This window comes from Mustela nigripes, chromosome 5, assembly GCF_022355385.1.
Source record: "Mustela nigripes isolate SB6536 chromosome 5, MUSNIG.SB6536, whole genome shotgun sequence".
NCBI classification, from domain to species: Eukaryota; Metazoa; Chordata; class Mammalia; order Carnivora; family Mustelidae; genus Mustela; species Mustela nigripes.
This window is the reverse complement of record NC_081561.1, coordinates 87,162,771-87,175,696: the sequence shown is the minus strand read 5'-3', so window position 1 is coordinate 87,175,696 and position 12,926 is coordinate 87,162,771. Positions and strand designations below refer to the sequence as shown.

Here is a 12,926-nt window from a genome sequence, read left to right as displayed (position 1 = left end):
ATATATATATATATATATATATATATATATATATATAGTATTTTCTACAGTTTGGAAAATTTCATATACACATCATTATATGTAGCAATTACCCCATATTACAGAGGACACTCTGAGATGTTAAACAATTTACCCAAAATTAGTATCAAAACCAAATTTCAAAAATCAAATCTCCTGACTCCACAACCAGTATCCTTTTTAGTATCGCATTATTTAGTCCAGAGGGACTAAACTCTCAAATTAAATGATCTTATAGGCAGAATCATTTCTTATTGTTCTTATATATCTCACATTGTATCTGCATCTCTGTCCAGAAATACATTTTGTATAGTTCCTGAAATAATTGCTCCAAACTGAAATGTCAAAACCTGCATATTTTACATATGCCTTGGTGCTTTCCTTTAAGCTAATCCTATAATACACTTTATATATGCATCTAAAGTGTTCTATGTAATGATAGTAAATTAAGTATGGCATTTTATGTCCACATATCCAACTGCTCTTTAACTCAAGAATCTAAGATTCAAAATAATTTCTATGGCAATAGCCTAATCCTCAATTCTCCTGATTAATATTTTTTAAATTTCTTTTAAAAATCTAAAAACAGGGGCGCCTGGGTGGCTCAGTGGTTTGGGCTGCTGCCTTCGGCTCGGGTCATGATCTCAGGGTCCTGGGATCGAGCCCCACATCGGGCTCTCTGCTCCGCAGGAAGCCTGCTTCCCTCTTTCTCTCTCTCTCTCTCTGCCTGCCTCTCTGCCTACTTGTGATCTCTGTCAAATAAATAAATAAAATCTTAAAAAAAAAATAAAAATAAAAATCTAAAAACAACACAAAGCAAAGCAGAACAAACCAGAAACAAACAAAATGGCAACATACAAAAGCAACTAAAAATTCCATTTGGAAACCAAAGGGGAAGAGAAATGGCTCCAGTAATAATAGTAGGTGTCCTTGTTCACTTGATTGAGCTATTCACTGGAGTTATAATGTGTAAACTTTTCACTGTTGATATTAGACAAAAGGATACATGGAAGAATTCAGTTCTTCTAACTGTAACACAAAGAAACAAAGTTAATTTTGATTTTTATAAGAAAAATATCTTCAGTGGGTCATTGTTTACATATTTTAAAATAAACCATTTTTCCTTTAAGCTTTCTTTAAAAGAAAAAGTAAAATATTGAAAAAACTTTCCAAAAATTTCCAGACTAGGAAATTCACTTATACAAAGTAATTATAAAGTACCTTTAGCATTTATTAAACACATATGAGAAGAGAATGAAACCAGATAATAAAATCTGGAGTTTTATAAGGATTCTTAAAACCATGAATAATTATAACATCTCTATTAATAGTTTTAAAAAGTTGACATTTTCATGATCAAACTCTTTAAAACCTTTGTAGATTACAAAAAGATTTCACATATCATTCAGTTTTCAGGATGAGGTAGAGTTAATCACACCTATTTTACAGAAATGTTACAGAAACAAAGTTATAGAAATGTTAACTAAATTGACCAAGTTACACTGATATACCCAGACTAAACAAAGGCTTTCTGGTTTCAAATTCAGTGTTCTCACCATACCACAGTCACTTTCCTAAATGTAATGCAAAACAAGCCTGTATTTATTTATTAAGAGGAACTAGTAGAAGGAAATACTTGTAAGACTGAACACAGTAGATATAAAATAAACACACAGGCTTGAAACATTGAAAGTATGGGCATATCATTTCCTGCACATTTAGTTACTCAAAGGATAAAGAGAAGGAACAGAAATTAAACATTTTTGTCATTAGTGAATATGGAAACTATTCTGAAACTAAAGTATCAATTTTTCTTTTTCTTTTATTCCAAATAAATGTTTAAAGAGACCAATTTCATTAATACCTTTTAGTAGAAGAACCATACGTAGTGTTATAGATGGGATTATGTCCTCCCCAAACTCATACATTTTAGCCCTAACCCCCAATACCTCAGAATGTGAGTGTGTTTGGAGATAGGGTCTTACAAAGATGGAGTAAGTTAAAATGAGGTCATTAGTGTGGGCCCTAATCCAATAGGACTGGTGGCTTTACAAGAAGAGGAAATTGGGACATAGGCACCCAATGATAAAAGGGGAATGCCATCTAAAGATGAAGATGGGCATCTACAAGCCAAGGAGAGAGGCCTCAGAACAAACCAGTCCTGCTGATACCCTGATCTCCATCTCTGGGGCTCCAGAACTGTGGAAAAGAAACTTCTAGGGTAGCCAGTCTATGGCGCTTTGTTACAGCAGTTGTAGCAAGCTGATACATGTAGCATGTACTAAATTACCTTAAATAGCAAATACAGTTCTGTATTTAGAAATAAGTAACCACTAGATGAGTGAATAACATACAATGTATACATCATATCAGGATCTTCTATATATTAAAATCTTATCATATAAGGACAGAAGTGAATCTTTCACTTTTAGATTTGCCAGCATTCTCAGAATATATGCTTAGATGCAAATATAGCAATTTCTTTGAAATATATTTCTTTTTAAAAAAGGGTAGAATACAACATGTGTGAAACTTGAAAATACTACATTAAGTGATAGAACCCAGTCATAAAAGGAGCCACACATTGTGTAATTCTCTTTATATGAAATATCCAGAATGGCCACATCCACATAGAGAGTAGATTAGTGGCTGCTAAGGGATGAAGAGAAGGGAGAATTGAGAGTGATAGGGTTTCTTTTAGGGGGTGATGAACATGTTCTGGAATTAGACAGTAGTGATGTCTGCAAAACACTGTGAAGGTACCGAAAACCACTAAATGGTATACTTTAAATGATTAAAATGATGACCTTTCTTTCAATAAAAATTTTTTACTAAAGAAAGAATAAAGAAAAAGAATTCCACTCACGTCAGACAGAAGCCTGTCCAGATTGGAGTCACTGGCTGTTTTTCTCTTATCCTCAGGAAGTTCCTCTAACTCCCCATAGAGCTCCAAATTCAAGCGAGCTAATTTCTCCTGCATTCCCCGAACATGTTCCATCTGTTCAATGGAACATTCATTTCCTGGGGGAACATCCCAGAACATTAATAAAGATTAGGACAGTTCAAACTAAAAGCCTTGAGGAAAAACTTCTAAACTCAAGGTGCTCACAGGAAATTAGCTTTCTTTCTGTGGTGAATTACATTGGTAATGGCTGTGTATTTTCTGTGCATAATCACAAATCAAATCCTGTTTTCACAGAAAAACAATGATAATCTAAGAAACGACTGTGGGCACTGAGAAAATCAAATAGGAAAGATTTTCTGCAAAAAAAAAAACAAAACCATGACTCAGTTGGTGCAGGGTTGAGTACAAGCCCTGTAGCAGGGGTAGACATTGCTTGAAAATAAAATCTTTCAAAAATTAAAAGAAAAACGAAACAACTAACACCCAAAATCATCCCTTAGGTAAAGAAAGTCCTTTTTTTTTTTTATAGTAATATCATTTCTAGAAGCAATAGCGTCATCTAATCATGTTCAATTTGACAACTGTCATTTGAACTGAGTGACCTAATATTTTATAAGAATGAGTAACCTTGAGACTCCTATAAGAACTTCAACCATGGAGGGGTGCCTGGGTGGCTCAGTGGGTTAAGCCGCTGCCTTCGGTTCAGGTCATGATCTCAGGGTCCTGGGATCGAGCCCTGCATCGGGCTCTCTGCTCAGCAGGAAGCCTGCTTCCCTCTCTCTCTCTCTCTCTGCCTGCCTCTCCATCTACTTGTGATTTCTCTCCATCAAATAAATAAATAAAATCTTAAAAAAAAAAATTCAACCATGGGGAAAAAAAAAAGAACTTCAATCATGAATCATTTTGCCACCAATTATATATACCTCCTCAAAGAAATAAAAATGAAAATATTTATGAAGAATATTATGATGCATGAGAAACACAGTGTAATATTCAGTTGTATACTCAGTAATGCAAGACAGCTTAATTCCTGAAGGACAGGTTTTACATTATGTATTGACCAGAGTTGTCTGAGGTGGCATTATCTGTTCAGGACCGCTAATATATATATAGTACATGATATATTACATATTTCATACACTTTACGTATAGCCTCTACAACCTCTTTTTGTTTTTTTTTAAGATTTTATTTTTAAGGAATTTCTACACCCAGTGTGGGGCTTGAACCTACAACCCTGAGATCAAGAGTCACATGCTCCACTGACTGAGTCAGTCAGGTGCCCCTAGTCTCTACAACCTCTTGATACTAAAGTTTTTTCCTAAAAATCCATGGCTTTCTCAGAGGTATACTATAGCTCAGCTAAAGTTGAAGTATAAAATATAGTATAAAGTATAAAGTTGAAGTATATATCTTGAATCAATAGGAATTCATGTATATTACACTGTAATTTCCTCCAGCCAGCTTTATATCATCTTCATAAACTGACAATATTATGTTGACTACTGATAACTTTTTTTTATTTATTTGACAGAGACAGAGAGATCACAATTAGGCAGAGAGGCAGGCAGAGAGGGGGGAAGCAGGCTCCCTGCTGAGAGCAGAGAGCCCGATGCAGGGCTCCCTCCCAGGACCCTGAGATCATGACCTGAGCTGAAGGCCGAGGCTTAACCCACTGAGCCACCCAGGCGCCCCAACTACTGATAATTTTGAAGCTAGTTACAGCTCTTTAAAAGTCATCCTTTAAAAGTCAGATATTTCTGAGATATTTAAAAGCCTGATATCTCTGAGAAAATATCTTGTATTTCCTTTGTTTTTCAACAATTAGTAGTAATCTGGAAGGTCAAGTGGAAGAAATACCCCAAGAGAGGGGCATGTGTGTATATGTGTGTACACATGTATAGACTGGCACACATATAAATGCATCAATTTTTAACATACATAGATAGAGAGAAAGAGGGGGACAATATGGATTAAAAATACAAAGAAGCAGAAATCATAAGGGATCCAGGTGAGAACCATGAACCAACATGAGAATAGAAGCTCCAAAAGGATAAAAAGGAACAGATGGAGGTGGAATCAATTAACAGAAAAAATGTTCCTTTAGATGAAAATGAGCTGGTAGATATGAAGGGCTCACTGATTCTCAGGCAGAATTAATGAGAAGAGTTAAAGAAAAAACTTCCAAACATTGACCCCCTCTAGCACCATCAGCATTTTATGAAAGAACTCTTTTCTCTGAATTCCACCAGCAACAGGTATTACCAGTCTTTTAATTTTGCCAGTCTGCTGGTATGAGGTGAGATTTATTGTATTACTATTGCATTTGTGGTTGTTAAGCAGCTGAATTGCTCTTTTTAGGACCTCTACCCAGTTTTCTATTTGGTTATTTACCCTTTTATTGGTGGCTAAAAAAACCCAGCATGTATGCTGATGACATTTATGCATTTGTGTGAGATTCTTCATGTGTGCATCCAATAATTTTCAAACTGCTTTATATAAAATACATGTACATAATTTTATCAGATAAGACTAATAAGGCAAGTTGCAAACTGAATACAAAAACTGACTACATACTTTCAGAACTCATATGCAAAACTACCTACTCAGAGTTCTTAATGGGACAATCAACTGTTCTCTAGATTCATGAAAGAACAAGAAAACCAGATTCTTCAAATTCAAAAGTAAGGAATGGTGGACAAAAATTAAGTTTAGGCTTCAAAGAGTAAATAAAAATGATCCTGAGACTTTCCCTAACCAAAACATTAAGTCTCAACTATTTAACTGATGAAGACTATTTTTTATTTGTAACTTTCAGGATCGTTTTTCCATAATACCAATCCTACGTTAACATTTCAACCAACCCTCCCTCCTTAAAAAAACTTTTTCCTGGAGCCTGGTTGGCTTAGTTGGTTAAACATCTGACTCTTGATTTTGGCTCAGGTCCTGATATCAGGGCTGTGAGAACGAGCCCTGCATGGGGCTCGGTACTGGGCATGGAGCCTGCTTAATATTCTTTCTCTCCCTCTCCCTCTGCCTCTCTCACCTTGCTCTCAAAAATAAATAAACAAATAAATAACCCTTTTTCCTGAAACTTTCAAAGATAAATTATAAACCATGACAAATGAAATCTGGGGTGATTGCATTTTATGCCTCTGGACTCTGTTTTTTAAATAAAAGAAAATGATACTTTTAAAAGAAATGGCAAAACAAATGCAAACAAATAGGATGCAAACATCTTGAAAAGAAAAACAAAAGGGAAATATCTATGGCTTGCCGAATGCTTGAAGTTTTCCAGAGTGGAAATCATTCAAAAGGCTGAGAAGCCCTCTCTCCATCTCCTGAACGTCTGAGACGTCGGTGAGGAAGGAGTGCTGAATAGGAGTTGGTTGTGCACCTTTTCCTTCTCCACCCTGAGGTCTGGTCTTTTCTTTCATCACTCTGCAAAGATGATGCAATACAAACATTAATTGTATATGAGTATCTTTAAAAAGAGAGAATTATGCATATATATATAGTACACATAAAATACATGTATTATCTTGCTTTCCAAATATCTAATACTACAGAGTACTCACATACATACAGCTGTATTATATATCACACTTGAACTTGTTGCTCCTGTTTCCTTTAGAGCCTCAAGACAAATGATGGTCACCAAATATTAATAATGAGTTACTTCTAGGTAGTTTTAAATTTCTTCTTTGAACTTTTCTTGTTTTTGAATATTTACAATAAATATGAATCATTTCTATGACAGCAATGAAGCCACCCTTTTTTTAAAAAATAAAATTACCAAAGCACACTCAGCTTAGTTTAAAAAAAAAAACCCCAAATAATACATTATATGTTCACTAAAAAAACATTAAGTACAAAAAAATCCCCTGTATATTTTGTTCCATTTTCTGGCTAGTGCATCAACTTTGTCTATTTTCTCACTGAGTCTATTTTAATAGGAGACTAAGTAAGGGCCTTCAAACCAATCATTCATTCTGCATGTTCTAATCCCTACACATTGTAACCTTTATAATTTTCTTTTCTAAATCACATACAATATGTGCCTCAACTGTTTTGAAAGTTAAGCCAAGAGAAAAAAGTGTTATAAGAATTACTGGATTTAGTATTTACCTTGATAGCATGTTGCTGTGACATTATGAAAGAAAAAAAATTCACCTTTTTAACTTTGGTCGCTGTGAAGTTGACTGTGATGCAGGATTTGAAAACCCTATGCTTTTACTAACTGGAATTGCATTTTTTTTGGCATTAACCACCTGAGTAGAGTGGGCACTAAAAGACTTAGGACTCCTCCTCTTCACTTTCCGTTCCTCCATTGTTCTAAGCTCCTTACTGCACCAAGGCCAGCTTCTTAAAACCTAAGGAAATATAGCAAAATGATACATACTGGCTATAATATGCAAAACTGAAAGGGGTTTAAAGACCCACTTCATAGGCTGATACCAATATATCAAGAATTTCAGAGATCATTAGATAAAGTTAAAATAAAAAGCCCTTAAGTTTAACCTACTGTGCTATATATACAAAAAACCCTAAGCAAAATTGCCAGTTAGAAATTTTTTTCACCATTTTAAAAATTCACTCACCCCACAAATATTTACTCTCTTCCACCTCCCAGGTACTATTCTGAGTATTGGGAAAACGGTCGTTAACATGACAAAGTCCCTTTCCTCAAAAAGCCTGCATTAGAGAAGGGGAACAATACATAAAAAAATAAACAAAATAGCCATGTGATATTCTCAGCCTGACTCAAGCTCTAGATGGTCTTTAAATCTCCTGCTAAAATCTGTTCTTGGAAGAACCAGCTAGATTTAAACAGATGTGTAAATGAAAGGAGTATCTGCATTTTAACTAATAGCTAGAAAACTTATTTCAACCACCAAGCAGAAACTGAGTTTCTGCCTAGGGATAATACTGATTCTAGTTCCTTGATCAACTGAAGTTCTGTAAAATTAAACTTGTTCCATGACTATTTTGAATATATTTTCTCCACCTATTCCCAAGGATATATGAAACTGTATTATATATGTTTAGGTTTGCTAGTATCAAAAAAGTTATACTGTGAAGTTCCAACTGGCCTTACCATAGAGAACACAGATCCAATCTTTTCCCTTTACTTCATGTACTTACCAGCTTTTTTTTCCTAACAGCCACCTATCTAAAAATATCCTTCTAGCTTTGCGCAGTGGCAGTATTGTAGCCAATGAGGTTTATCTGAGGCGCGATGAGGCACGATTATTGCTAATTAAAAATATCCTTCTATATTTTCTTTTTACTTACGCACACTATTAAATTCTTAATTACATTGTTTCATGTATCAGGAGATGAGAAATTTACATGGCTATTTACCTCATCAGGCTGTAAAGTGCCTTAGCAGTATTAGCCCTTTTTGTGTACACTGTGAATCTAACTATGCTATGACCATACCAAAAGATTCAAATCCACTGATTACACTCCTAACATAATTGAGAATCTTGATGAAACCAGATTTTTTGCTATTGTCTAAACAACTGCCACCAGCACTGGAATTTAAACCATTTCAGCTCGCTTGGCTCAGGCTGACTCCAGACAATTGTAACTGGAGCTATGAGACTTCTAAAGAAGCAAAGGTTTTCAAGGAAAGGCTATAATGACTAGCCTTTAATTCCAGATACCAAGTGAAAATTCATTCAAATCCTGGCTAACAGTTTTTCCTTTAAGAAGCATTGTTAGTAACATAATAGGTATTTTTGCTGTTTCAGCATGCAACACAAATTAAATGGAATTTTAATAAGTAACTGAACAGAGACAATGGGTTATTAGTTCTCCAAGGAGGTAAGCATCTGTATAAACACATAAACACACTAAACTTTGATTTTAATGATGCTAAAACATATTTGGTGATACGAGAAAAAGAAAAGAAAAAGAACCCTACGAAGTAAAGCAATGCAAATAAACCAACAGTGGTTTAAACTACGATGTACTAAAGGGCCAGGGCTCGAAATCTGTTTTTTGGAAAGGCAAATCTCTGCCCCAAGAGAACCGAAATCTTTTCTGTACACCACGTAGCAAGGAAGGTTTTAGAGTAGGCCTTTGCAGACTGCTCACAGCTACTCACACACGGGTTTCGATTGCCAGGAACCCACAGCCTCCAAACAGGATTACTAGGAATCCCTCTTAACTTCACCTCATTCCCCTTCCCCAGTCAGCCGCCACGGTGACCCTTCAGCTCCCTGAATTGAGCGGTGGCCAGGGTAGTTGGTGAAAGGGGCCTAACGCGACACTGCCAGAGCGCTTTTGCTTCCACTTCATACCTGAGGAAGGAGAGGATCGGGGTCCTCTTTCTCAAACTGCAAAGACCCCGAAGCCTCCGAAGCCACTGCCGCAGCTGCAGCCGGCGACGCTACTGCCGCAGCTTGAGCCGGGGTCACATCCCGGACCCTGCCGCCCTCACAGCCCCTTTTGTTTACGGAAATGACGTGAGGAGGCGGAGCCTCCGTGCCCCTGGCGGGAGCCTCGCCTCTTCCTGCCCCACCAGTGGGGCTCGCGTCTCCGGCCTTGGCACCTCATTGCTTCCACTGCCGTGCCCTCAGCTGTACTTTAGGTGGACGTGGAAAGGAAGACTTCATAGTTGGGCTTTTATTTTGGGTTCTGTGGCCCAGAAACACAGAGGGCCAAGGGATGGTGGTACAGGGAGGAACGGGGAACTCAGCCCCCTCTCTGGAAGCTGCCCCGCCCCCTGGGTGAGTGTCAGTTCCCACGCACTACAATTCCCAGCATGCTATTCGAGCAAGCCCGGAGGCGGAAACGGAGTGTCGCCATAGCAACTGAATCAACTATCTCGCCCGGACGTCTCAAGGTAAACCAACTTCAACTTGGAAGGCAACGTGAAAAGCCGTGCTTCTGTGTAAGGACACTAGGCCAAGACCCTAAGTGAGATTTTATTACTATCAAAAGCTACTTTGGGGGCGCCTGGGTGGCTCAGTGGGTTAAAGCCTCTGCCTTCGGCTCAGGTCGTGATCCCAGGATCCTGGGATCGAGTCCCGCGTCGGGCTCTCTGCTCCGCAGGGAGCCTGCTTCCTCCTCTCTCTCTACCTGCCTCTCTGCCTACTTGTGATTTCTCTCTCTGTCAAATAAATAAAATCTTTTTTTAAAAAACAAAAAAGGCTACTTTGTTCAGGCCCGAGATTGTGCTGATTTAGAGACTGTGTGAGACAGAGCCACAGAGGTGCAATCTGGAGTGTTCTTTCTTTTAATATTTAGTTTTTTAAATTTTAATTTTATTTAATTTTAATTAATTAACATATAGTGTATTATTAGTTTCAGAGGCAAAGTTCAGTGATTCATTAGTTATATATAACACCCAGTGCTCATTATATCCTGTGCCTTCCTTAATGTCCATCACCAAGTTACACCATCCCCGCACCCCTCCCCTCCAGTAACCCTCGGTTTGTTTCATTTGATTAAGAGTCTCTTATGGTTTGTCTCCCTCTCTGATTTCATCTTGTTTTATTTTTTTTCTCCCTTACCCTACGCTCCTCTGTTTTGTTTCTTAAGTTACATATATGAGTGAAATCATACAATAATTGGGTTTCTCTAGTTGACCAATTTCATTTAGCATAATACCCTCTACTTCCATTCATGTCTTTGCAAATGGTAAGATTTCATTTTTTTGATGGCTGAGTAGTATATATATACGTGTGTGTGTGTGTGTGTGTGTATGCCACATCTTCTTTATCCATTCATCTGTTGATGGGCATCTTGGCTCTTTCCATGTTTGGCTATTGTGGACATTGCTGCTCTAAACATTGGAGTGCAGGTGCCCCTTCAGATCATTATGCTTGTATCTTTTGGGTAAATATCTAGTAGCGCAATTACTGGGTCATAGGGTAGCTCTATTTTTAAATTTTTGAGGAACTGCTATACTCTTCCAGAGTGTCTGTACTAGCTTGGAGTGTGATTTCTCTTACCTGAAATCTGGAGTTCTTCCCTGAGAGAAATTTGTTCTTTGAGATTTACTAGAATTTCCTTTAAACTGCAGAATCCCTCCTTTGAATTGTCTGTTAAATGGACATCTTGTGTAAATTATGCCAATCGGATGTCTTATTCCTAAGGACAATATTTAAAGTATAAGAGCTTTGATTAACAGCACTCTGTAACCCCACCACTAATAGACTCTGTAGCATAGGTAGGAAAGGAGGAGTGCTGTTGGGGAATCTCCTGGTAGTGACGGTGATGCCAGCACACCAGTTCACAGGCTATGGACATAATAAGCCAGACTCTCTCTTGGGAACTCCAGGAATCTCTCTTTTTTAAAAAAATATTTTTCTTATGGAAATTTTCAAACATATATCATAGAAGATGGACTAGTATAATGAACCCATTGTACCCATTATTCACCTTTGACTCATGACTAATCTTGTTTCACTTAAATCACTCCCCCTACATTTTCTCCTCTTCTCTATTTTATTGAAGCAAATCCCAACATTATTTAATCCATTATATTTCAGTATTGGTCCCTAAAAGATAGAAAAAAGTAACCATAATATCACTGTTAGCCTGAAACAGTAATAATTGCTTAATATTACTAAATATCCAGTCAGTGTTCAAATTTCCAATAGCATCATAAATGTCATTGGGGTTTTTTTTCCACATTTCATTTGAATCAGGAATATTTTTTTGTTAAGTCCTCAGGTGATGAATGGGTTTGGAAGCCGGTTTTTTACATCCTTATTTCTTGACATACAGACTTGCATTGTCCTTCCCCTTGAGAAGGTCACATTCTAAAGGAAAAGGCAGGTACCCCAACCCAAAGCAAATGACTACTCTACCTCAGTGCCTAGAGAAGAGTTATCGCCTTGTTGTTCTTGTGGTTCTTATATGGAAAAGGTTTTGTTTTGTTTTAGTTTGGAAACCTATTTATCATTTGCTTAGTGTTTCTCCACATACTTTTCCTGCCATATCAGTATGCCTAGGCCAGGATAGATCAGGCTCACTGCTGCTTTGCATGCTTGGCTCTGGAAACAGCTAATAAAAAAGCCCTAAAACAAATGAGCTTGCCATATTCACGAAACTAACAGAATGCTAGGGTATACTGGTCTTCTGTAAGATGTACATGTTAGGCGTTAGTGAAGGGCTCAAGAATAAACACAGAGATCCTTATAATTGTGTTTTACTGCCAGCTGCTTTGAAAAAACAAACAAGGGATGAAAAACAGACCTGAAAAATTACAAAGACTTGGACATTTACAGGATTCTTACATATATGGTCTTTGATTTATTTGTCTTCTTCATTAGCCATAAGTTCCTTCAGGCCAGATATCATGTTTTGACTTTGTATTTTAACTGCATTGCATAGAATGTGACATAAGGTAGATGCTCGATAAATGTGGGTATTATGAATTGATGACGTTCTCTAATTTTATTTCTGAAAGGAAAGTAATTTTCACAATCCCTCTTTAAACCCCAAAGTCCAAAGATCTAGGCCTAGTCTCCGTGCCAATCAGATAACATCACTACTAATGCCCAGGAAAATGCTCTTTTTTAGGTGGACAATTTGTGTTTTGGTACACCAGTCTTCATACCAAAGAGATATGATGAAGGAATTAATCTAAAAGTACTCAATTGTTAATTGAGTAATTATTTTTCAACTTAATATTTGGGATAGTTTAGTGTATGATTTTCCAAAACTAAAGTTTTAATGCAATTTCATATTCATACTTCCTTTTTATGTCCAAGAGTAGTTAACAGAATTAGAGAATGGTTATCAGCAAGAGGACAGTTCATTTTTCCAATATCTTTTCTCGAAGTTCTTGTCCTAGGAGCACTCCAACTTTAGAAGAGGACTTGTGTCATGGACTTAACCAGAAAACAAAGAATACCATGGACCAGCAAATTAGCTGTACTGCATGACAACCCTTCCATGCAGCTTTCTCTCCTTTGTTGAATTTTAATTTAACCATAGCAGTATTACTGAAGAGTACCACAAGACTAGTAAGAAATCCTTGTAGGG

General features: G+C 37.0%; 1 protein-coding gene and 1 non-coding gene across 9 annotated transcripts in view; one reads left to right on the top strand and one right to left on the bottom strand.

Moving 5' to 3' along the window:
* Positions 1-9,390, bottom strand: part of CCDC28A (coiled-coil domain containing 28A) — a 12,655-nt gene extending 3,265 nt beyond the window's left edge. For 6 of the 8 annotated variants that reach the window (XM_059400818.1, XM_059400824.1, XM_059400821.1 and 3 more), the window contains exons 1-6: positions 9,230-9,390; positions 7,523-7,616; positions 7,095-7,294; positions 6,199-6,362; positions 2,885-3,039; positions 1,025-1,047 (exon numbers count right to left, since the gene is read on the bottom strand). In XM_059400818.1, the coding sequence (XP_059256801.1) occupies positions 1,025-1,047; positions 2,885-3,039; positions 6,199-6,362; positions 7,095-7,294; positions 7,523-7,591 (611 nt within the window). In that variant the 5' untranslated portion in view covers positions 7,592-7,616; positions 9,230-9,390. The remainder of the gene's footprint in view (positions 1-1,024; positions 1,048-2,884; positions 3,040-6,198; positions 6,363-7,094; positions 7,295-7,522; positions 7,617-9,229) is intronic. The other 2 variants (XM_059400823.1, XM_059400822.1) reach the window with 2 other exon arrangements.
* Positions 8,111-8,251, top strand: LOC132018806 (U4 spliceosomal RNA). Its single transcript, XR_009404593.1, has one exon. It is a non-coding gene; the product is annotated as a U4 spliceosomal RNA (small nuclear RNA).
* Positions 9,391-12,926: the final 3,536 nt, after the last annotated feature.